The 25,601-nt window shown below is 36.6% G+C and overlaps 1 protein-coding gene across 1 annotated transcript in view; it reads right to left on the reverse strand.

Annotated features, from left to right (window-relative positions):
- KCNH8 (potassium voltage-gated channel subfamily H member 8) overlaps positions 1-25,601 on the reverse strand; it is a gene marked incomplete at both ends in the record, with an annotated part of 386,090 nt that overhangs the window by 149,336 nt on the left and 211,153 nt on the right. Inside the window, 2 exons of the mRNA XM_082655515.1 lie at positions 18,719-18,959; positions 23,900-24,027. Of these exons, the coding sequence (XP_082511641.1) occupies positions 18,719-18,959; positions 23,900-24,027 (369 nt within the window). The remainder of the gene's footprint in view (positions 1-18,718; positions 18,960-23,899; positions 24,028-25,601) is intronic.

The following is a 25,601-nucleotide window of genomic DNA, read 5'->3' on the forward strand; positions in this document are numbered from 1 at the left end:
CTGCTAAGAGTTTTTCACACGTAGGCAAATCTCCCCAATTACTGTATAAGCTTCTCAAATAGAGGGAGAATGCCTTCAAGTTTTTCAGTACCCTTTTCATCACCCAGACCATGGTATCAGGTTTATATCAGGCCTGCCTTTAAATAGTTCTTATTAGTTGATTGACAGAAAAGAGTTTAAATTTTCTGGTGGTCAGTATGTCCGGCCGAGTCAAGGCTATTGCATCTCCTTGCTTCTCTGCATGCCCATAGATCTCCCTCCTAGGGATTCATCCAGAGAGAAATGGCATCCTAACACCTAGCTTTTAGAATTGCTGGCCTCATCCCACTCTCACTCAAGTGCACCACTTGAAGGGTCTTAACAAGTTCTTGGTCTATTTTCAAGGGGCTGGGCAGGGTGCCAAAGCTTGTGTAATTTCCCAAGCTACCTGCTGTTTGCTTAATGGTACTGACTTGCCAAGGATTAGTAATTCCAAAGTGATTTATAGCGTTTAAAAATAAAAACAGTTTGCTGTGAAGCCATTCAAAGAAAGCCATGCAGGCTTGCCCTTGGAAACACGGCTATTCAACTCAATGAGCTGCATTTCATATTTTGTTTTTCTGAACTATGGAAGTAGGTAAACAATAGTTTACTGCCTACTATGGGTCAGATACTGTAATAGTTGGAGGAACTAGAGAAACATATATACTATCCAGTTCATATCCTCCCAGAGCTCATAGTGTATTTATAGTATGTGCATGGGAGGAGAGAAATAGAGAATTATGACATAGGGTTAAAGAATGGGCAAGGAACACCTCTTAAGTAGTGCAGGAGGGAAATCTAACCCAGAATCATGGTGACAGGTATAAGAAGAGATAAGAAGACTTTGTAGAAGAGGTCAAAGATGATACTTCACGAATAAGGAGAATCTGCTTGGGTAAAGAGGAGCTAAGCAGATGTCTTGCCACTTTTTTCTGAGAGTAGAAAATACAGAGAATGTGAAAATACAAAGAATGTGAGGAATGACACAGCTGAGGGACTGCAAGTGGTCTGATGTGGCTGGAGCCACAAAAAGGAGGAGCATGTGGTGATAGATCAAAGGATAGAGATGCAGGGTCTAGACGATGAAGGGCCTTCTATGCTCTGATGAGGAACTGCCATGTGCAATCACTTGGATGACATTATATTGATCCCCAACGAATATTTAATCAATTTAATAATACATAGTGAATTACATCTTAGGCCCAGGTGGCCATAATGTTTTCAGGTATTTAGAATCTTTAAACAACTTCTCAATATATTCAATGTGTATTTGGTTTTCTAAATTATTTATGTAATTATCTTAAAACAATGGGGGTAATGGGAGTAAAGATTATTCCAATGGCAAATGTTCAATGCATGAATTGAAATGGGAAATATAAGCCACATAAATAAGGCCATTTTTACTTAGAGAACATCATTTTTTTTTATATACTGCAAGAAAACATACTTGAAAAAGTTGGCTGAGAATGACATAGCAGAGTTCACGTTTGTGTAAGAGGTAAGTGGAAAAAAAACCCTCATTTCTCTGCAATAAGTTTCTAAATCAAGAACTCACCATTTTCTTTTGGGTTTCTAACTTTAGTAATATTCCATTCTTAATTTCCTTACCTCGTTCAAAACAAGCACTATTGTTTCATATTTTATCATCTCGTGCTCATTCTCATAGTCTAGGTAATCTGGAAGTCACAGGCAGCTTCCTTCTCGGATGTGTGCTAAGACAATTTTCCTCCACATTTGCCATCTCACAAATGTTTCAGATTTAAAAATAATTCAGGTATATTGTGAAATAAGTTTTATATTTGTCAGGCAAATACAGCTCTATTTTTCATGTATATCTAATCTCCTAAGAAAAAAAGGAATAAAGAACAATAATATAATATTGATAAATTATTTTGTCTGAATTACTCTATTAAATGACTATAAAGTATTTAAAAAATTCAGAAAGAAATATGTACCTAGAACTTCTCACAAGGGCTACTACTCTACAAAACTATGAGCATGAAAAAATTGCATTCCAACTAGAGTTTTACTACCAAAAAATGCTCTATGGAAAATGTAATTAAAAAATGTGTTATAAACTGCATATATTAATATTTTTGGCCCAACAATTCTAATCCTTAAAATAATTCTAACCACAGCAGTAGGGTCTTTTGCATTTGATACTCTCTTTGCTTGGAATGGTCATCAAGACGTACATTTGTTCCTCGCTTCTCTTCTGTCTTTATCTAAATGTCATTTCTGAAGTCACTTTCTTCCTGACCACTTCACTTAAAATCGCAGCCCATTCCTTCCCCCTTCTCTGATTTATTTTTCTCCATGCCACTCACCACTTTCTGACATGCTATATATTGTACTTATTTGTTTTCTTTCCTGTTTGTCTCCTATTAGAATATAAATTCAAGGATCTCCATTCGTTTCACTGCTCTATCAACATCTAAAGCAGTGCACGGCAAACAATGGGCATTCAATATAGATTTGTTAGTGAATGAGTACATTTTTCACACAGATGTTCATTACAATTTTTTATTTGAGAGGCAAAAAATAAAAATCTTTCTAAATGTGTAACAACTAAGACACAGTTAAGTACACAGAATAGTTCACTTACATGATGGAATATCATGCAACTATTCAATGTTTATAAATATTTATAAAGCACAGAGAAACATTTATATTAAAATTTTATGTGAAAAAAGGGGCACCAAAATTTGTGTAGACTATGATTACAACCACATGAAAAGAAACAGAGAAGTGCTTCCCTGGTGGCGCAGCGGTTGAGAGTCCGCCTGCCGACGATGCAGGGGACACGGTTCGTGCCCCGGTCTGGGAAGATCCCACATGCCGCGGAGCGGCTGGGCCAGTGAGCCATGGCCGCTGAGGCTGCGTGTCCGGAGCCTGTGCTCCGCAACGGGAGAGGCCACAACAGTGAGAGGCCCGCGTACCGCAAAAAAAAAAAAAAAAAGAACAAGAAACAGAGAAAACAGCAACCAGAAAGCTTTAATGTTGAAGTGGTTGTATTGGAATGGGTGTGTCTGAAGACCATTTGTTTCACTCCACTGTTTCTATTTTAAAGTTTATATACTTAGCATAATATATCCACAGAGGAGAAATTAAACTAATCAAAAGAAAATGTCTTGAAAGTCTAATTTTTTGGTAGAACAAAATATTGTTATTGTTAGAACACTGTCATTGCAGATGATTTTGTTTATAGCAAAGAATGGTGAGAATATTTCCATAAATCTACGTGTCTAATAGGAAATGATGGTAAATAAAGTACTTTTAATAATGAAACATAAACTTATTATTCTAGCCTAAGGAAAATATGAATTGCTATTTTTGAACCAATCAAATGAAAAAGCACTCTGCTTTGCAGTTTCACATGGTTAAGGAAAATACAATGGTCACATATCAATAGTTGATTTATCAAAGCACTTCATGTGAAAAGCTTGAAGAAGCAATAATTGAAATATAGTTTATTTGCAAAATAAATGCAATTTTAGTTTTTAAGTAGATACTTTTAAGCCAGCTTATTTTGGAACTCCTAATAACAGTGATGAAATTGAAAAAGTAGTACCTTACTTTTCAGTGTGCTTTTTCCCCCCAAGGCATTCTGACATATAAAATCTCTCCAGTTGTGAGGTAAGACATTGGATATGGTGTACTTCTCTGGGAATCTGAAGGGGTAGGGTAATTTTCTTTTTTTGGTTTAATTATTGCTATATCCTCAGGCTTAGATTTATTCAGCAGAAAATAGTAGTCGAATGGGCACTGATTCATTTCTAGCCAATGGTTAATGTTCAGTACAATACATTTCATTTATCTGATACTCCAAATATGTTAACTGTGAATGTAGGCACTGTTAATACTCTTGTAGTGGGTTCGAATAGCCGCGTGGGACAAAGGTCAAACCTGAGCCCTGGCTATGAATGTCATCTTGAGTTACTGTTAGAGACCCTATGACTCCATCCAAGATAAGCGTGAATGGCTAAATGGGATAACTCAACATACTTATGGCTTTGGGTTATGGGGCTGCAGGTATGCATATATGGGGATGTATGTCTGTGTGGACTTTCGTTGCCACCCTGTGTTTGAAAGGCAGGATGAGACTAACAGGAAGAATGGGACTGACAGAGAGAGAGGATGGGAGGGAAGGACTCAAATGCTAAGAGATAAATGGATGGTAACTAACCAAACCTTTTAAATATGTAGTACAGAAATACCAGGATGCCCAAATCATTCAGTGGTAAAATTTATTGTAATTCCATCATCACCATGAAATTTCAACTTTATTTATTCTTCAAAGTCTTTCCCTCCAGTATCAACGTCTATATCTTTACTTTTAAGGCATTTACCTAAAGGGGGAAATGACATCTTTGCACTTTTCAGGAAAATGAATGTAAGTTGGGGTTTGCTTGTACAATAAAAAAGATACTCAAGAATGCTGAAAGAATTAAAGTACTTCCTTTGAGGCTTGGGTTTCTACTGGAGAGTAATGAACTGGAGTTGAATGGGATAAGAAACTTATTCCTTGGTTCTACATTAAATGGAAAAAAGGCATATCTATAAAGATTGTGCACAACAAACAGGGGATTTGGGGTGAAGTTTTACAAAGCAAACATGTATTTAAAAATACTATTAGAAACTGAACACAGATCCAGTAAAATTATAAAGTTGTTGTATAGACAAGTCAGTTACTCTAAAGCTGGGAATTAAGGTTTTAGCTAATATCTTCCTTCTCGACGGTATAACTGGAAGCCCAGCTTTTGGTCTCAGGCCTCATCAGAGCTGGGCAGGAAAAAGGAAGAGGGGCTGAAATGCAGATCAGCTCAGTTCCTTGTTCCTAGAAGTGCTGATGAAAGACTGGATGGAAAAAGACACGGGAATAATTGCCTTTAATATTGTTTGGGAAGCATTTGATGCATGCCAGACCACAGCACTGCAGATTAAGGATGCTTGACTTAGGTAGATGTAAGGCGATAGTATTTGAGATCTTCTCTCGGTTTTTCTAAAAGGATGCTGAACCAAGTCTGTAGGAGGAGCTATAAAGATTCATATCCTTTAAGTGGTAAATGATTCCCCAGATACCTGTGTTCCTGAAAGTTAAGGATGTGGAATATTCTGGTCTACTTTATTGCCATGATTAGCTGGATTTTCAGTATGTATTAAAGAGTCTTGATTTTCTGAAAATAGTATTAAAACAATCCAAGGATACATGGGCTTGGTGATGTTATTGAGAATACTCATCACTACTGACTAAACAGTGAGTGATTTCTTGATACAATTACCTCACTAAATCCTCACAATAATGCTACTATTTTTGCCATTTTCCAAAAGGGTTTTAGTCCAGGCTTGGTCAGTAATTAGCTAGATCTTGAATAAATTCCTTATTGTTTTCCCCCCTTTCCTTCTTATGTATAAACAGATTGATCTGCCTTAATTATGTCGTAAGGTTATAATTAAAACTAAATGATATGAAGAAATAAAGAGTCTGAGATAGCAAAATCTGGTGACATGTAGGTGAATAGAAGCATTGGTTAACAAAGAACTGCAGACAAAAGGAGAAAGAAATAAAATAATCAGAAATGATGAAAATATAGATATATGCTCATAAGAAACACTGCGTTTACAGGAATTCTATTCATTAGTTGGGGTAAAATCATTTGAAAATATGTAAATGGTGATCTAAAAGCACTAAATAAATACCAAATGATGGTTGTGATGATTAATGAATTAAAGTCAAACCCGCATATTTCTAAAATGGTCGCTGCATGTGATACTGTCCCCACTGAGAACCAATGAACTGGAACTACCTAAATCAACAGAGTATAACCTTAAATATATAACATTGAGAAAAAAATGCCTTTTGAATATGCATGGGGTGTTTGGCATTGTCATAATAATTGGGGAGGCTTGCTGGTGGATAGTGGGTGAGGATGTTAGATGTTCAGACCTGGACAGGACTACACAGTGTAGGATTGCCCTTTATCTCACACAACTGTCAACTGTCCTTTTATGACTAAGGTAAATGCAGAGTAAACAGAAAGTTCAGTTGCATATCTTGTTTCTTTTGACCTTGTAGCTTTCTGAGGACTTCTTAGAGAGACCAAGTCAGTCAGAGTTATAGATTTATGGAGTAGCCTATACTTCTAAGCCTTTGTGGTTATAGCAGCAGATAAGAAGTACGTGCAAACCACCTCCTAGATAGGCTCACAGTGAAATGACAGGTCAGAAGAAAGAGCATTCTATTTCTTTGGAACAGATATATCTTAGAGTTTCTGAAATTGTCCAGTACAAGGGGTCATGGATAATAGCGTTGTAATTTATTTTTTATTTTTAAAGTGAGAGAGTTATCAGTAGCAGAATATCCAATTAACAGTGGTTCTAATAATAGGAGCTTTATTATATCACTTGGCAGAGTCTAGAGGTGCAAAATTTCAGCTTCCTGCTCTGCCATCCGTGTCTTTCCTATATCTCTCCTAATAATTAAGGATGACTGCAGTAGTCACACACAACATATTCTTCCATTCACACATCACAGGGGGAAATGAAGGAATAGGGACACGAATATTTTTCCCTCACATGTCTCTCTTCTTTCATTCAGGGGAAAAGTGATTTCCAAGAAGCCCCACAGAAACAACCTATTTCTTAAAGGACAGAATCAGTCACATACTCACCCCTGCTCCTGAAGCAGCTAAGGGGAAGGGAATTCCCCCTGGCTTAGACTCTACTCATCATTAATTCCCTGGGCCTGGGCATACTGTTGCCAGCACAAAATTGGGTTCTTTGGGTTGTTAGGAAATGGGGACGTTTTACAACCAAGATTTCAGAGATTCAAACTATTAATTTCTTCATTCATGGAAAAGAAGAGAAGGAAGTTGGTATTCTTTCTCTAATTTTATGCTTCATTGCTATTAATAAAGAAAAGCAAGTTGAGTGGAATTTTTCAGAAAATGGCATCATGATTATAAACTCTTCAGAAACCTGATCTAACGACCAGGAGACCTGAGTCTGCCATCCATTAGTTATGGGGCTTTGTGCACTAGGGCTCAGTTTCTCACCTATAAAGTAAGAAAGATTGAATTAGATACATTACCAGTAGGTCACTTCTCATTTTAAGTGTGTAAGGCTTTGAATCAGCAGCTAAGTTTTACATGATGGTTTTCAAACTAAAAGTAATCTTATAACCACTTTGTAACTTACAGCCAAGGCTTGTGCCCTATTGATCCTAAAGGACCAACGTGGCTTACAAACAATTTATCTGAAGAGGAAGAGAGTAGTTAGGAGAGATCAAGCTCACCATTCGTATTTATATTCTGACAAGCATAATTACACTCAGATGCTTTCTTTATGGTGAACCTATCAGGGAAGACTGTTTTTGAGTCAGTCTTCCCAAAAGAGGGTCACTGAGTGGTCAGAGAAGAATACGCTGAGAGGTAAAAATAACTTTAGGAGATGCTGGATTAATCACAGTTAAACAGATTTCTTTATCACTGAATTTCTCAGAGGATTTATAATGCTAAAGTACATTATAAATCTCCTAAAGAGATATAGTACCTTCCAACTTTCATTTTGACTATGTATTTATTTTTCATGGAACATTTAATTTTTCCCCACTTAGAAGATAATCTCATTTGTATAGCGTTGTACAAATAACAAAATATTTTGAAAAACATCATTTATTTTGCTATATGAAAACATAACCTTCCCAAACCTCTTGTTAACCTACTTCTTAACAATTCTGAACCATTTGACTATAAGATGCCAGCTTAGAGAATAGAATACACTATTCTATAAATAGAATATAAACAATGTTAAATATGCATATGGGTTTTATTGCACATACCAATTTAATAAATTTTAAATGGTATAAAAACACTGTCTTAGTATCATAAAAATACATTGTTAGAGGCAATACAATTTTTTATTCCTTATATTTTGATTTCTTTCTCAGTGATCATTTTTAGGCCACCTTTGTGAAATATTTCATAGAATAAAAGTTCTGGGAAACATACTTTGAGAAAGGTTAGTTTAAATTATTTTTCCAAACATATTATAATAAAATGTAGAGGAGTTGAAACTCCTCTACATTTAGAAAAAAGAGCAGTAGGAAAACAGTAGGAAAGAGCAGAGAAGTTTTTAGTGCTTATAAAAATAAGTCAGTTAACTAGGGATTCCAGGCAGGAGTTATACTTAAACCATTGGCAAACCCAAATACCAAATTATAAAGTCATCTTTGTAGAAGCTAAACTGCATGAAAACAGGAGTGGAGTTTCCATTCTTCTGTCATGAAACTAGTAAGAGATGGGTATTTTTTACCTAGAAAAACATCTTGCTGCCTGGAGCACAGTAGAAATGGCAATAAGAAAAAACAGCAGAAGATTTAGGGGCAACTCTCAGAGGGGCAAGCCAGACTCTATTAGTTTAGCAGGGGAAATCAGCCTAAAAGAAAGAAAAAAACCCACCTTATATCTTTCTCACAGGTGTGAGTTCTCCTGAGTATAAACAAGTCATCATCTGTCAATGAATAGGTAGTACCAGAAATGGCTTCTAAGCTCTAGAAATGTCCAATATCTAAGAACCAGGAAGAGCGGGAAATAAAGTTCCAAGATATAACCTTGTCTCTATGACAAAGTTGAAAAAAATAATAATGATAATAAATACTTGTTAAGCAGATACTCAGGCTTAGGTATGTTGAGTGATTGCTGAAGTTCATGAGAACTTTGACAAGGTCATGAGGAGCCTTTTTAGAGTCCTAATTTATGTTTGTCTTGGGTGGGTGGCAAAAGGCATCAAAGGTTAGCAAAGTAACATGATATAAAACTAACAGAATGTAAATTGTTACAGCCACTATGGAGAACAGCATGAAGGTTCCTTAAAAAACTAAAATAGAGCTACCATAAGATCTAGCAATCCCACTCCTGGGCATATATCTAGAGAAAAACATGGTTCAAAAAGGATACATGCACCCCAATGTTCATTGCAGCACTGTTTACAATAGCCAAGACATGGAAGCAACCTGAGTGTCCACCAACAGATGAATGGATAAAAAAGATGTGGTATAGATATACAATGGAATATTACTCAGTCATTAAAAAGATTGAAATAATGCCATTTGCAGCAAAATGGATAGACCTGGAGATGGTCATACTAAGTGAAGTAAGTCAGACAGAGAAAGACAAATATCATATGATATAGCACTTACATGTGGAATCTAAAAAAAGTGATACAAATGAACTTATTTATAAAACAGAAACAGACTCACGGACTTAAGGGAATGAACTTATGGTTACCAGGAGGCAAGGGTGGGAGGGAGGGATAGCCTGGGAGCTTGGGATTGACATGTACACACTGCTATATTTAAAACAGATAACCAAGGACCCCCTGTAAAAAAAAAAAAGAATCTTATCAAAATAAATAAATAAATAAAAAAAATGGACTGGCATATGGACACACCCCATTTGTCTACAATTTTCCCTTTCTTCTTTGTTAATTGAGGTATAATTGACATATAACATTATATTCGTTTCAGGTATACAACATAATGATTTGATATTTGTATATACTGTGAAATGATCACCACAAAAAATCTAGTTACCATCTGTCACTACCTGATTTTTCCTTGTGATAAGAACTTCTAAGATCTACTCTCTTAGCACCTTTCAAATATGCAGTACAGTGTTATTGACTGTACTCACCATGCTGTATATTAGATCCCCATGACCTTTTAATTTTATAACTGAAAGTTTGTAACTCTTGACCCCTTCACACATTGTGCCCACCTCCCAATACTCCCTTCCTCTATGGCAACTACTGATCTGTTTTCTATCTATTGGTTTGGTTTTCCATAGTGCAATACCCTCAAGATCCAGCCATGTTTTTGCAAATAGCAATATCTCATTTTTCATGGCTGAGTAGTATTCCACTGTATAAACAGTAGGGGATTGGTTCCAGGGTCCCCAAGGATACCAAAATCTGCGGGTGCTCAAGTCTCATATAAAATGGCATAGTATTTGCATATAGCCTACACACATCCTCACATATACTTTAAATCATCTCTAGATTACTTACAATACCTAATATAAGGTAAATGCTGTGTAAATATTTGTAAGTACAATGTAAATGTGATGTAAACGGTTGCTGGTGTGTGACAAATTCAAATTCTGCTTCATGGAAAGTTCTAAAAACTTTTTTTCTTGTGTGTTTTCGATCCACAGTTGGGTGAATTTGCAGATGTGGAGCCCACAGATATGGAGGGTTGACTGTATACACAAGCAACTTTTTTCATCCATTCATCCATCCATGGAAACTTAGGTTGTTTCTGTATCTTGGATATTGTAAATAACGCTGCAACGAACATAGAGGTACGCATATCTTTTTGAATTAGTCTTTTCGATTTCTTCAGATAAGTACCAAAGAAGTGGAATTGCTGGCATTTATAGTAGTTCTATTTCTAATTTTTTGAAGAAGCTCCATACTGTTTTCCATAGTGGCTGCACCAATTTACATTTCCACCAACAGTGAATGAGGTTCCCTTTTCTCCACATCCTCACTAACACTTGTTATTTCTTGTCTTTTTGATAATAACCATCCTAACAAGTGTGGTTTTGATTTGCATTTCCCTGATGATTAGTGATGGAAAATGTCTTCATATCCTCTGCTCAATTTTTAATCAGATTGCTTGTTTTTCTATTATTGAGTTGTATGGGTTCTCCATATATTTTGGATATTAACCTCCTATCGATATATGATTTGCAAATATCTTCTCCCATTCATTAGGTCACCCTTTTATTTTTTTTGATGGTTTCCTTCACTGTGCAGAAGTTTTTTGGTTTGATGTAGTCCTACTTGTTTACTCTTGCTTTTGTTGCCCTCGACTTTGGTGTCTGATCCAAAAAATCTTTATCAAGACTGATGTCAAGGAGTTCATTGCCCATGTTTTCTTCTAAGAGTTTTATGGTTTCAGGTCTTACATTCAACTCTTTAATCAATTTGAGTTAATTTTTGTACATGGTATAAGATAGTAGTCTATTTCCATTCTTTTGCATGTGGTTGTCAAGTTTTCCTAACACCATTTATTGAAGAGACTGTCCTTTGTGCATTGAATATTCTTGCCCTCTTTATTGAAAATTAATTGATCATATATGTGTGAGTTTATTTCTGGGCTCTCTATTCTGTTCCATTGATCTATGTGTCTGTCTTATTGATCTATGTGTGTTTTATAATGTTTTATACTGTTTTGATTACCATGGCTTTGTAATATAGTTTGAAATCTGGGCACATTATATCTCTAGCTTTGTTCTTTTTACTCAAGATTGCTTTAGCTATTCAGGGTTTTTGTGGTTCTGTACACATTTTAGGATTGTACATTCTTTTCTGTGAAAAATGCCATTGGAATTTTGATAGGGGTTGTATTAATTCTGTAGATTGATTGGGCAATACGGACATTTAAACAATATTAAGTCTTCTGATCCTTGAGCATAGAATATCTTTTGATTTATTTGTGTCTTCAATTTCTTACATCAACGTCTCATAGATTTCAGTGTACAGGTCTTTTACCTCCTTGGTTAAATTTATTCCATGGTATTTTATTCTTTTTTATGCAATTGTAAGTAGAATTGTTTTCTTAATTTCTCTGGTAGTTCACTGTTTGTGTATAAAAATGCAACAGATTTTTGTAAATTGATTTTGTACCCCACAACCTTCCCAAATTATTAGTTCTAATAGTTTTTTGGTGGGGTCTTTAAGATTTTTCTATATATAAAATTATGTCATGTGCAAATAATGAAAGTTTTACATCTTCATTTCCAATTTGCATGACTTTTATTGCCTTTTCTTGCCTAATTGCTCTGGCTAGGACTTCTAATGTTATGTTGAAAAATAGCGGGTTTTCTTGTTTTGTTCCTGATCTTAGAGGAAAAGCTTTAGCTAACATACTATGATGGGCTTATCATATATGGCCTTTATTAGGTTGAGGTACATTCCCTCTATACCCACTTTGTTAAGAGTTTTTATCATAATGAACATTAGCTTTTTTCCAATGCCCTCTCTGCATCTGTTGTGACCATCATATGATTTTTATCCTTCATTTTGTTAATGGGGTGTATCACGGTGATTGTTTTTCAGATGTTGAATTGTTCTTACATCCCTGAAATAAATCCCACTTGGTCATGGTGTATGATCCTTATAATGTATTGTTGAATTTGCTTTGCTGATATTTTGTTGAGGATTTTTACATCTATGTTTGTAAGGAATATTCGTCTATAATTTTCTTTGTTTTGTGTGTGTGGTGCCCTGGTCTGTTTTGGTATCAGGGTAATGCTGGCCTCATAGAATGAGTTCAGTTTTTTGGAAGAGTTTGAGAAGAACACATATTAAATCTTCTTTGAGTGCTTGGTAGAATTCACCAGTGAAGCCATTTGGTCCTGGACTTTTGTTTGTTGGATGATTTTTGATTACTGACTCAATCTCCTTACTAGTAAACTGTCTATTCAGGTTTTCTATTTCTTCATAATTCAGTCTTGGAAGATTGTATGTTTCTGGAAATTTACCCATTTCTTCTAGGTTAGCCAATTTTTTGGCATATAATTGTTCATAGTAGTCCCTTACGACCCTTTGTATTTCTTTAGTACCAGTTGTATCTTCTCCTGTTTCATTTCTGGTTTTATTTGAGTTTCTCTTCTTTTTTTCTTTTACTGAATCTAGCTAATGGTTTGTCAATTTTGCTTATCTTTTCAAAGACCCAGCTCCTAGTTTTATTGATCTTTTCCATTGTCTTTTTAGTCTCTACTTCATTTATTTCTTCTCTAATGTTTATTATTTTCCTCCTTTTTCTAACATTGGGCTTTGTCTGTTTTTTTTTAGTTTTTTGGGGGTGTAAAGTTAGGTTGTTTATTTGAGATTCTTCTGTTTCTAGAGGTAAACTCGAATCACTATGAACTTCCTTCCCTCTTGAAACTGTTTTTGTTGCATTCAATAGATTCTGGTATGTTGTATTTTCATTTTTATTTGTCTCAAGGTATTTTAAAATTTCACCTTTGATTGCCTCATTGACCCTTTTCTTGTTCAGTAGCATTTGTTTAATCTCCACATATTTGAGATTTTCCCAGTATTTTTCTTGTAATTGATTTCTAGTTTCATACCATGTGGTCAGAAGAAAAGGCTTCATATGACTTCAATCTTCTTTAATTTATTGAGACTTGTTAAGTGGCCTAACATATGATCTCTCCTGGAAAATACTGCATGTGCATTTGAGAAGAATGTGTATTCTGCTACTTTGGGATGGAATGTTCTGTATATATGTATTCATTGCCTCTGATCTAATGTGTTAAGGCCAATACTTCCTTATTGATTTTCTTCTGAATGATCTAACCATTGATGTACGTGAGATATTAAAGTTCCCTAGTATTATTGTATTGCTGTCTATTTCTCCCTTTAGGTCTGTTAATATTTGTTTTGTATATTTAGGTGCTTCTATGTTGGGTGCATAAATAATTACAAAATGTTATATTGTCTTGTTGGATTTATCCCTTTCTCATTATGTAATACCTGTCTTTGCCTCTTATTACCATCTTTGTTTTATTTTATATATACATATTTTTTAATTTATTTTTTAATTTATTATTTATTTTTGGCAGTGTTGGGTCTTTGTTGCTGTGCACAGACTTTTTCTCTAGTTGTGGCAAGTGGGGGCCACTCTTCATTGAGGTGTGCAGGCTTCTCATTGCAGTGGCTTCTCCTGTTGTGGAGCACAGGCTCCAGGCGTGCAGGTTTCAGTAGCTGTGGTGCATGGGCTTAGCTGCTCTGCAGCATGTGGGATCCTCCTGGACCAGGGCGTGAACCTGTGTCCCCTGCATTGGCAGGCACATTCTTAACCACTGTGCTACCAGGGAAGCCCACCATCTTTGTTTTAAAGTCTATTTTATCTGAGTATAGATACCCCAACTTTCTTTTGGTTTCCATTTGTGTGAAACAACTTTTCCAGTCCTTCACTTTCAGTCTGTGTGTGTTCTTACATCTAAAGTGAGTTTCTTATAGGCAGCATGTAGATGGGTCTTGTTTATCTATCCATTCAGCCACTCTATGTCTTTTGATTTAGTCCATGAACATGTAAAGTAATTATTGACAGGTATGTACTTATTGCTGTTTTGTTAATTGATTTTTGACTGTTTTGTAGTTCTTCTCTGTTTTTTTCTTCTTCTCTTGCTCTCCTCTCATGTGCTTTGGTGGTTTTCTTTGCTGTTATGGTTAGATTCCTTTCTCATTATCTATTGGGTATCTACTACAGGCTTTTGCTTTGTGATTACCACAATACTCACATATGACAGCCTATATATAAATAACAGCCTATTTTAAGTTGATAGCAAGGTAAGTTTGAGTACATTCTAAAACTCTATATTTTTACTACCCCTCCATGTTTCCTCTTTTTGATGTCATAATTTACATCTTTTTATTTTGTGTACTTCTTATTGTACATATAGCTACTTTTACTACTTTTATCTTTTAACCTTCATAACAGCTTTATAAATGCCTAAATACTACCTTTACTATAAATATTTACCTTTACTGATAAAATTTTTACTTTCATTTTTTTGGTTACTAATTAGTACCTTTAGAGGTCCCTTTAACATTTCTTATAAAGTCATTTTAGTGGTGTGAACTTTAGCTTGTGCTTGTCTGGAAAATGTTTTTCTTTCCTTTGATTCTGGATGACAATCTCACTGGGTAGATTACTCTTGGTTGTAAGTTTTCCCCTTTCAGCATTTTGAATACATTGTGCTACTCCCCTCTGGCCTGTGAAGTGTCTCCTGAAAAATCTGCTTATAATCTTATGGGGCTGTGCACCATGTGCACACGTCATTTTACTCTTGCTGCTTTTAACATTCTCTCTTTAACTTTTGACATTTTAATTATAATGTGCCTTGGTATGGATCTTTTGGGGTTCATCTTTTTGGAATTCTCTGGATCTGAATCTGGATGTCTGTTTCCTTCCCCAGTTAATAAAGTTTTTCGCCATTATTTCTTCAAATAAGTTTTTTGCCCCTTTCTCTTTTTCTTCTCCTTCTGAACCCTCTATAATGCAAATGTTATTTTGCTTGATGTTGTCCCACAGATCGTTTAAGCTATTTCCACTTATTTATTTATTTAGGTATAGTTGCTTTACAGTGTTGTGTTAATTTCTGCTGTATAATGAAGTGAATCAGCTATATGTATACCTATATCCCCTCCCTCTTGGACCTCCCTGCCCAACCCCCCCATCCCACCCATCTAGGTCATCACAGAGCACCGAGCTGAGCTCCCTGGGCTATACAGCAAGTTTCTACTAGCTATCAATTTTACACATGGTAGTGTGTATATGCCAATCCTAATCTCCCAATTCGTCCCACTCCCCTTCCCCCCATGTCCACATGTTCGTTTTCTATGTCTGCATCTCTACTCCTGCCCTGCAAATAGGTTCATCTGTACCATTTTTCTAGATTCCACATATATGTGCTAATATATGATATTTGTTTTACTTTCTGACTTACATCATTCTGTATGACAGACTCTAGGTCCATCCACATCTCTACAAATGACCCAATTTCATTCCTTTTTATGGCTGAGTAATATTCCATTGTATATATGTACCACATCTTCTTTATCTGTTCACCTGTTGATGGACATTTAGATTGCTTCCATGTCCTGCCTATTGTAAATAGTGCTAGTGCTGCAATTCTTTTTTTTTCTTTTTTGCTCTTCTCTTTGGGTGAGTTCCACTACCCTGTCTTCCAGATCACTGATTCTTTCTCCTGCTTCAATTAGTCTGCTGTTGAATCCCTCTAGTGTATTTTCCAGTTCAACTATTATATTCTTCAGTCATGTGCCTTCTTACATTTTCTATCTCTGTTAAAGTTCTCACTATGTTTATCCATTCTTTTCTGAGTTTGGTGAGGATCTTCATGACCATTCTTTTGAACTCTTGACCTAGTTGATTACTATTTCTACTTCACTAAGGTTTTTTTTTTTTTCCTCGGTTTTTATCTTGTTCTTTCGTTTGGAACATATTCCTGTTTCCTCATTTTGCCTGACTCTCTGTGTTTGTTTCTATGCATTCTCCTTTCAGTCCTGAAGGAGAGGCCTTTGTAGGAGATGAACCTTGTTGTTCAACCTTGCCCTGGCTCTTGGTTGTCTCTCGAACCTTTGTGATTGTCTAAGCAGCCTGATTGGCTCTTGATAGACCCCAGTTGTTGAGGGTGTGCCAATAGCTGTCAATGTTCCAAAGGGAGGATCTCAGTCAGTACCTAGGTTCAGGTTGATTGGAAGTCAGATCCTCAGGCAGCAGCTTTTAAAGTATGCAAATATATACAGTCCTCTGAGACTTCAGTTGTAAACCCTACTGGCCTGTAGACCAGGCAATTTGGAGGTGTCCCCCTGGTGACAATTGCAAAAATCAGGGTTCCAGGTGAGTCTATAAGCTCTTTGAGCTGTAGTATGGCCAAGGAAGAGCACAGAGAAGGCATCCCCAGCTTGTGTTCCCTGAGGGCACCTTCTTAGTCCCTAGATGTGTAGTAAACCTGAAGCCTGCCCTTCAGGCTGAAGCTCTAGGACAAGAAAATAGACCTTTCTTCACAGGAAGATCTGGAGCGTGTTCAGTGTGCTGTCTGTGCTATGCCCTAGGGGTGACGGCCTGCCGAGAACTGTCTCTCTGGTTGTTTCAGTCCCATGGGGCCCAGAAACACAAGTTTCCCTGGCCACCAGAGCCAGGCTATCAAGGAGTAGGCACCAGTAGCTTTAGTGGGGTGGGGTATGCCCATCAACACTAGCTACATAGAAGGAGCACAAAACTGGCACCCACTAGCCCCTCAGTCTCTGGAGAGAGCCCCCACCAGCTTCTGCCCCTCCAGCAGACATGTTAATATTAGCTAACACATCTCCTTCACATATGGTCTAGGCACTTTTCAAACTGCTGCTTGCACACTTGGTCCCAGGGTGAGTAAGTCTGTGAGTGAGGCCTTTAAGAGTGGAATCTCTGTTCCCTACAGCCCTTGGATACTTCTGGATGTAAGCCCCATTGGCTTTCAAAGTCAGATGTTTGAAGGGCTTGTCTCTCAGGTGCAGGTCTCAAGGGTTGGGGTCCTGATGTTGGGCATGAACCCCCTCACTCCTCAGGAAGAAGTTTCATACGTGTGAGATCCTTCCAGTCGTGGGTTGCCACACAAGTAGTGGAGTTTTTGGTGAGACCGAATCTTTGCCTCTCCTACCTTCTTCACGTGGTCCTTTTATCCTTTGTTGTGAAGGATCTGTTCAGCTAGTTTTCAGGTATTTTTCAGAGGAAACTGTTCCATATACAGCTGTGTATTTGCTGTTTCCACGGGAGGAGGTGAGTTCAGGCTTTTCCTACACTGCCATCTTGAAAGGCCTCTTGTACAGTTTTCATTTTAAATTCTTTTTCAAACTGGAATGTTGTTACTTGCCATTTAACTGTGATTTAATATCCCTTATGGTTATACTTTTCCAATAAAGAATAGTTTAAGTTAAAAAAAAGGTTAAAGATAAATTTCCTTGAGTTTGCAGCCTTACCAAGCTACCTAACTAGATAACATTGCCATCTAGTGGCCTAAACATACTACAGCCATCACCTTTGGGGTGGGAGTTGGGGTCCTAGCATAGGTCTGAGGCGTGTGTCCAGGAAGTGCAATGTTAACAGTGATGCCAAAGTCACATCAAGAACATAAAAACTCTTCCAGAGCAAACACGTGAGAATTTCAGTTGGAGAATCCAAAGTTGTACCAGCTCCACAGAGAAAAAAGTACCACTGCCATTGAAACAATCTTTTGATCTGCCTCACTTATTTATTTCCTTTTCTTTGACCTTTTAGGGTCCATTTTTTCATTCCCTTGTTCACCTACTGCTTGAAAACATTTTCCAAACATTCTCTCATCTTTACGAAAAGGATGTTACCCTACATCGCCATGACCAGGTAAAGACGCAGGAATTAGATTGCTAATGGTGGTCAGGAACTCCACATGGGGGTCAGTCTGCGCCTTCATGGAGAACTAGAATGAGCAAGCAAGAGCTCGGCTTTGATCTAAACAAGATGATGCTTTAAGAGACAGGAAAATAGAAGACTTACAAGCATGGAGCAGATGCAGCTTCAACTGAGATTCCAAATATTCTAGAGATAAATATTCTTAGCAAACATCCCTTGGGGCCTCTCCTTTCATTAAAATCAGATACTCAGGGTTTCTCCTGATTGACTAGAAGGTTTATGTAATCCGTTGCTTCTGCAACTAGGCCACCTATGGCAACCACCGTCAACCGCCGGAAAAGCACGACGGGCATGAAGAAACATGCCCAAGACGGGACCATTATCAGAACACCACTGATAGGTTCTTGCCAACCCTCATCTCTGACCCTGTACAGGTAAGATCATAATAGAAGTTGAGAGTACAAACAAAACAGCCATTGTCTTTTTCAACCCACTTTTGACGAAATAAGGATAGAAACAAAAAACATCAGTTTAGATCTGTTTGAACAAAAGAACAGTAAGAAAGCTGGAAGAGGCAATTTTCAGAAATCCAAATATGTGCTTCTCCAAAATTTGCATAAGAGGCTGAGTCATGCCCATGCAGATGGATCTTAGTTCAAATTCATGTCAGAAAAATCTGGAACACACTTACTTCCCCTATGCAAATCTCCTAGGAAAACAGCCGTGGGTTCTTACCTATAATAAAAAGAATCTCCACTGCAATGTCACTGACTGTTGTGCTCCGAGTTGTCGATAGGTCATCATTGCCAATAAAGCAAACGTTGTAAGGTACGGTCACGGCAACATAAAACGTCGCCAATAGAATAAGCCAGTCCCAGCCGGCTTTGAAAGTGCTAAAATGCAAAAGTATGAATTTGGACTTTTTTGCATCAGAAACTTTATACTCCGGAAATGCTGGTTTATCTACAAAAACATTCTGTGGATAAAGACAAAAAGGAGAGAAGGGAGAAACACAACATTAGAAATAAGGAACACACAGCCTTAAACACATGGGGAGAATTATTTATACATACAATGTCAATACATCTTTATTTTTTTTGAATTTTAGAATTTTATTTATTTTTTTATACAGCAGGTTCTTATTAGTTATCCATTTTATACTTATCAGTGTATATAACCCAATCTCCCAACAATGTCAATACATCTTACAAGTGACTTTTAGAAGTTGGTGATGCAAAAAGTAGACTTTTAAGTATGTTAAAATCGGGCAGAGATCTTTGTTATAAGTGACAGGAATATGCAGAGTGTAGTCACCAGTGTTAATAAGTGACTAATCCAGATTTTGTTCATGAAGAATAAAAAGATCGCTACCTAAAATGTCACCTAGAAACATCCAAAGTTGCAAGTATAAGCCTACATACATTATAAACACAAAGATACAATTATGTTCCTACTGTCATGGGGACATTCCATATACTTATAGTTTTGAGGTGACAGTCATTATCTAAAGAATATTTGGGGCCTGAAATACTTCTAATAGCAGCAAAGGTACCATTTTTTTTTTCTCAAAAGGTTAGCGCTATATGATCAATTCAATGGTAAATAGCTGTTAACATGTCTTTCAAACTATAAGCAGGTTGTGCTGACTACTTGCATTTTGTATTATGGTTGTTGGTGAAGTTTCCAGCTGGGAACCCAAATCTCATAACCTTGATGGACATAGATTTATTCTGGCACTGGATAGCCCTTGTTAAGAGGGCAAAGCAAGAAACAGTTACTTAACAGTTATTATTCAAGTCATGGGAGGAGAAAGGCAATGTTCACTGTGCAGCTGATTAAATGCAGAAGAATAGCTGGAGTTTTTATAACTGCAAAAGCACTTCACTTTGAAAGCAGTCCCAATTGAGGAACAATTCTCTTTATTGCTGTGAGACAAAGGGAGGCCCAACAATAGCGTGTGTGGCAATTTGACGGCCTATGACCAGATACTTGCAGACCTTGCTTTGACCTCAATTAATGAGAAATACAAGATAGGTAATGGAAACTTAAATTTGAAAGTTACGTTGAATGAACAGAACAGTTCAAAGTTCTTGAATACCTGTTACTTGCAGGTCGCAGTGTGTTTTCTTGTTTCCGGCACTGAAGGAAGGGCAAGTTAATGTGGTATGTCCAGGGATTCCTAAAGTACTTGGAATCAGGAGCACAAGCTCTTTAGTGGAGACCCTCAGTGCCCAAATATTTCTGCTCCCTTAATATGAATGCCTCTCCTATCCTGCATCTCTCCCTGGTAGGCATTTACAACACACGTTGCTACTTCCTGTTTATACTCTCACTCATCCCACAGGGCACCTCATAAAGCCAGGATTTTGTGGTGAGGGAGGGCCTGCTTCACTCCTTCCAGATGGTTCTTTGATGCCCATCTGCCACCGTGTCTATGCTCCATTCAACTCCCTGACGTGACCTGCCTCCTTTGCCTCATTCTCTGGTTTCTAGGAACAGGTTCCAAAGGTGGATTATGACATAAAACTGAGGAAGGAAGAAGAAAGTAACCCCTGTTGGGCCTCTCATCAAAGCTGAGGCTGGTGCATCGGAGAAGAGAGAGTTGGGGTCCATAAGTATAAATCTCAAGGTTGACAAGCACTTCTACTTACAATAGGACATGATGGATTCCAATACGATTTTTTTTCAAATATTTACTGCGATAACACATAAGCAAAAGCCATGGAAGAATATCTCAATTTTTATCCAAATAAGTCTTTTTCTATCATGTTACAGAAATGAAATGTTGACTTTATTTGAGGGAGAAGCCAGCTCTAGGAGTGAAGGCGGGGAAAACTCAAGAAGTAAAGTATTTTTTTATTGAATTATGTTGATTATACGAAGCATTAGTGATGCTGATGAAAAAGGTCAGCAATGTAATAGTTATCTCCACAAATCAGAAAATAAATCACACTATTTCATTTTTATAGGCTACTTAAAATATATGATTTAAGTTATTTTAAAATATACTGAGAATCCAATACATCTCAGATTAGACTTAAATTTTAAAAGGTTTTTCATTCAAATTCTGCATACATCCTGACACAATCACCTGAGTGAAGAAAAGATATGTCCTTCTCCTCCTGCTTCTCTATTTGTAAAGTTTTATCAAAACCCTTTTGAATGGAAGAAAATTTCTAACAATTGGAAAGTGTGCTTTTAGCAAGTAAGGGGGAAAAGACATATTATTTATAACCCTGAAACCTATGAAGTTTGCCTAAAGAATAATACAACCAACTATCCTTGATGTTAGTTATATATATTATTTATTCATTTTCAAGCCTATTGTTTAGTACCAATGGTGTTTGAGTAGTTTAACCTCTACCCTATGTATTACTGACACAGAGTAGTTAAGGCCAAAGCCTAATCAAGGTAACTGTTTCCTAAACTATTTTTGCAACATGTCTTTGAAATTAACATCCAAATGAACAAAGGGATGGGAAAATGTTTCTACAGTCATTACGCTGAGTAATTGCAAGGTAGCATATGCCTTCGATGACTACCAGCCCGGTACCCTGTTGGTAACATGTGGGCATCTAAAGCACTGTCCCTTCAAGCTCCCAAGGCTCCCATGTGATCTTTGGGTTGAAGACATTTGCATCATCCCAATGTCATGTAATAGAGTAACAAATCAAGGAAACCAGAAATTAAAAACCTTTTCCAAGAGGTACCATGTGGCAAAGTTAGAGCCAGGATTAAAGGGTGTTACATCCTGATTCTCAGAGCTTGCTAATGGCCTGATGAGCTAATTTGTTCTGAGTTGAATCATACATTCCTATTCCACAGAATTGTATGAGAGAAGCAGCAAGGTAGGGGCAGAAGCACCGTGGTTTTGAGTCAGAAGATTCATGGATGGGTCCCACATCTCCTGGTTCTACTTTTGAGATCTCAAATAAGTTGTTCTTTTCCATCTTTAAATTGGAACGAATAAAAATCATATCTAGTAATGGCTTGCTGTAAGGATCACATGATATGATAACAGCAAAAAGAATTTGTAAATAGCAAAGAGCTACAAAAACATTAAGAAGTCTTTTTTTGGGGCACATGAATGTTAATATATCCAGAATTCCCCAAAGACTGATTGTCTAGCCAGTAAACCATTCAGATCATTGTTTCCTCTTCCCTCTTCTTTCTGTTGTCTTTTAGTCATTCTGCCCTGTTCTCCTTGAAAAGAGATGGTGAACAAGGCCAGTCCTGATTCCACATTTCCTTTTCAGAAATAAGATGTTACCTGTATTGTCAGATTCACTGGGCTGATTTGACACCTTTCCTTACCATGTATTATTTTAATGCTCCACCCTGATATTTCTACTTAAATAAATGCAATTTAGCAAATTAGCCAAGGGGTGGGAGTTATGATTTTTTAAATAAGATTTTTAAGTACTGTCTGTACTTTGTTGAATCAAAAGGGGAAAAACAGCATATTCTGTGAATGCATTTTTAAGCTCACTAATACTTGGTACATTTAAATGACTCTGGACTAAATGCTAGAAGAGTGTCATCTTTCAGCATTACAGAATCTCAGGATAATATTTGTTTAGGTGTTTTGCTGGCTGGCTTGCATAGAATCAACCCCAGGTGTGGTTACCTTTGTTTTCTTCCTAGAACTTGTTTACTGTTACTAAGGCTGACTTGGTAACTGAAGGCAGGTATAAGGAGGAACCAGGGGAAGGATTCAGAGATCTAGTGGTGTGCATGGTTTGAAGTCTATCCCTGGACTCTCAGGAAACCAATGTGACCAGAGGGGAATCACACTGAAGCAAAACCAGGTTGGCAGCCCTTTCATGTGAGATCGTGCTCTACACCTGGGCTGGTGCATCTTTGCTCACTAAAATCAGGTAAGCGGATACTTTGTGTTTCTGATGCATGACTGCTTTAGCAAAGCATCCGAATGTCAGATTAGGTAGTCTCAAGCTCTCTGTGTACAATGAGATGCCAAAGACTCTCCTGTGTCCTTTACTCCCAGAATCTCGGGATCTGAGATCAATTCCAAAACAGCAATGGTTGTTTGATATGACTTTTTCTAAAGTCATTGGCAAGTTAGACCCTGAGTCTTGACGTCTGTTGCCCATAGTCTCACATACCCCCAAAGTTCTATGTTCTGGAGATTCCGCAAGGCAGATTAATGACACTACCATCATTTGAAAAATCATCGTTGAATATCTACAACCAAACAGACAGAGTTCTGGATCTCCGAGTGAAGTCTCTTAGTTCTCAGAACCAATGATAAAATTAGCTGTGAAATCCTGGAGGACGTGTGTCACTTAAAACTCTACAGAGTCACCTTTTACAGGCACAGTTGACAGATAACCACCAGGTTTCAGAGAGGAGCCCTACCATAATTTACTAAGAGTGCGACTTTAAAAAAACCCATATAATATATGGCATGTCACTTCAAACCCAGTTCCAAGGTGTGAAATTTCCAACTCTGTGTTGCATAAAATGTAAATTTTCCAAATAAAGTAATGACTTTGATTTGTTCATGGCCCCCCTGGATGAAATCATTCAGTGAAATTAGATAAAGCGCAAAACAGATGGAGCTAAAATTAAATTTGAGAAATTTTAACCAACAAACTATGGATGTGTAATATAACTTGTTCATAAAATGTAACCAGTCCCATTTGCAGTGTCCCTAGTGCCATATTGTACTGAAATAATATTCTATGCTGTGATAACACTATGATTAATCATTTTTATTACAGAAATGCCTCGTGACTGCTGACCCTTTCCAGTTTGTTTTTCATAGGAAAGCACAAGCCAAAGTGGAAAAAAATCTAGCAAAGGCAATAAATGCATAATTGGAGGCTTTCTTTTGTGAATCAAACACTGCCACCAAGGGAGAGTCTAGCATTCACTGTGTACACACACACCACCTACATTATTTATTTTCAATTTGTTCTTTTCTCTTCTTTGCAGGTGGCCAGAGATGTGATAAAGGACCGCTCGGCTCCGTCTCCGGGCTGAATCAAAGTGGGTCCCTGTTCTTGATCTCCCTTTGGCTTTGTCTGGGGGAAAATAAAACTCATTAAGCATCAATGAATGTATCATTTGACCCCAAGAATGTCATTTTGGCAGTTCCTTCTTAAGAGCACACAGTACATGTTTTTCAACACCTAAAATTATTTGCTGGCTCCTAAAGACATTTAATGGAATTTTAGTTCCTTACAATTTATTTATTTTTATCATCATATTCACATCATTATTTTTAAAAATTAAAGTAAAACATACAAGAGCACAGAGAGACTTTCAAACAGTTCAGGAAAGCATTAAGCAAAAAACTCTTACTCCTTCCTTCCTGCCGTTCCACATTCATATCCCTAATTCTACTTTCAACCTTTTTTTCTCATTTTTTTCCAGAAAAATATCTAATACATATGCTATATCCACATTTATATTTATTTCTTTGCATAAATGGAAGTTTGCAATAAAAACTATTTATATTTTACTTTTTCCACATCAAAGTAATGTAAATCATTTCTAATTTGCCCATTATAGTTCTCTGCCATTCTTTTTTACAGCTAAGAGTGTACCACATTAAGGATATAACTAGTCTTATTTCCTTTACTATTTCCCTATCATGAACATTTAGTTTGTCCAGGAGTTTTAAAAAATCTGTGTAGATAATCCTGCAATGAAAATTCTTAAATGCATAGAGCTGTGCATTGGTATGCCAAGATATTCAGTAAATAAATTACTAGGAGTGGATATGTACATTACAAATTTTGGTATACATATTCCGAATTTAATTCCAGCAACTTACACTCCCAGCAACATTGAGTGGATGTGTCTGCTTTACCACAGACATCAAAATTATGAAATATAAAATAAGAGTAGCCTAACATTTTAATAGCTGAAAGATGCCATAACATTGTTTGAAGTTGCATTTTTAAAATGATGAGTGTGGATAAACATTCACTTAAATATTATTGTCCAATTGCATTTATTCTTATAAAGTCTATTCATATTATTTTTGTCAATTTTGAAATTAAGTTGGTACTTTCTATTTATTTGCATGAGCTCTTTGTATATTAGTTACCATTTTCTTATCACACATGCTGTTGACAATGATCCCCTTTTGTTACTTGACCTTGGATTTTTATTTATGCTGTATAAAAATTTTACATTTTTTATGTTGTCAGACTTACCATCTATAAATTTTTGGTGTCTAGACTTTATGTCCTGCATAACCAAACTGTCTTCACTCAAAAATTGTTTTTAAAAAATCTGTGTCTGCTTTCTTCCAACATGTTTATGTCTTCATTTTTTAATTTTAAACATTTAAACTTTTAATCCAATTGGACTCTATTTTAGTAAAATTAGGTAAGAATTCGGCTATTTTATTTTCTTTCCAAAGGCCTACTGCCAAAGAGAAATATATAAATTGACTCTATGAAATGAAGAAACACTTAGTGTTTATTTGGTCAGTTGGTGAACATATAATTTTATGCTTAATAAATTCTATATATATGACAATAATTGCAAAATATAAAAATTAAAAACTTTTTATCTAAGCTTCATCATCAAGCCTCTGTAGTACTTTGAAGGCTGTTTGATTCCTCTTCATAAAAATGATTTGGTT

This window comes from Grampus griseus, assembly GCF_964374135.1.
Source record: "Grampus griseus genome assembly, chromosome: 5".
Classification (NCBI taxonomy): Eukaryota; Metazoa; Chordata; class Mammalia; order Artiodactyla; family Delphinidae; genus Grampus; species Grampus griseus.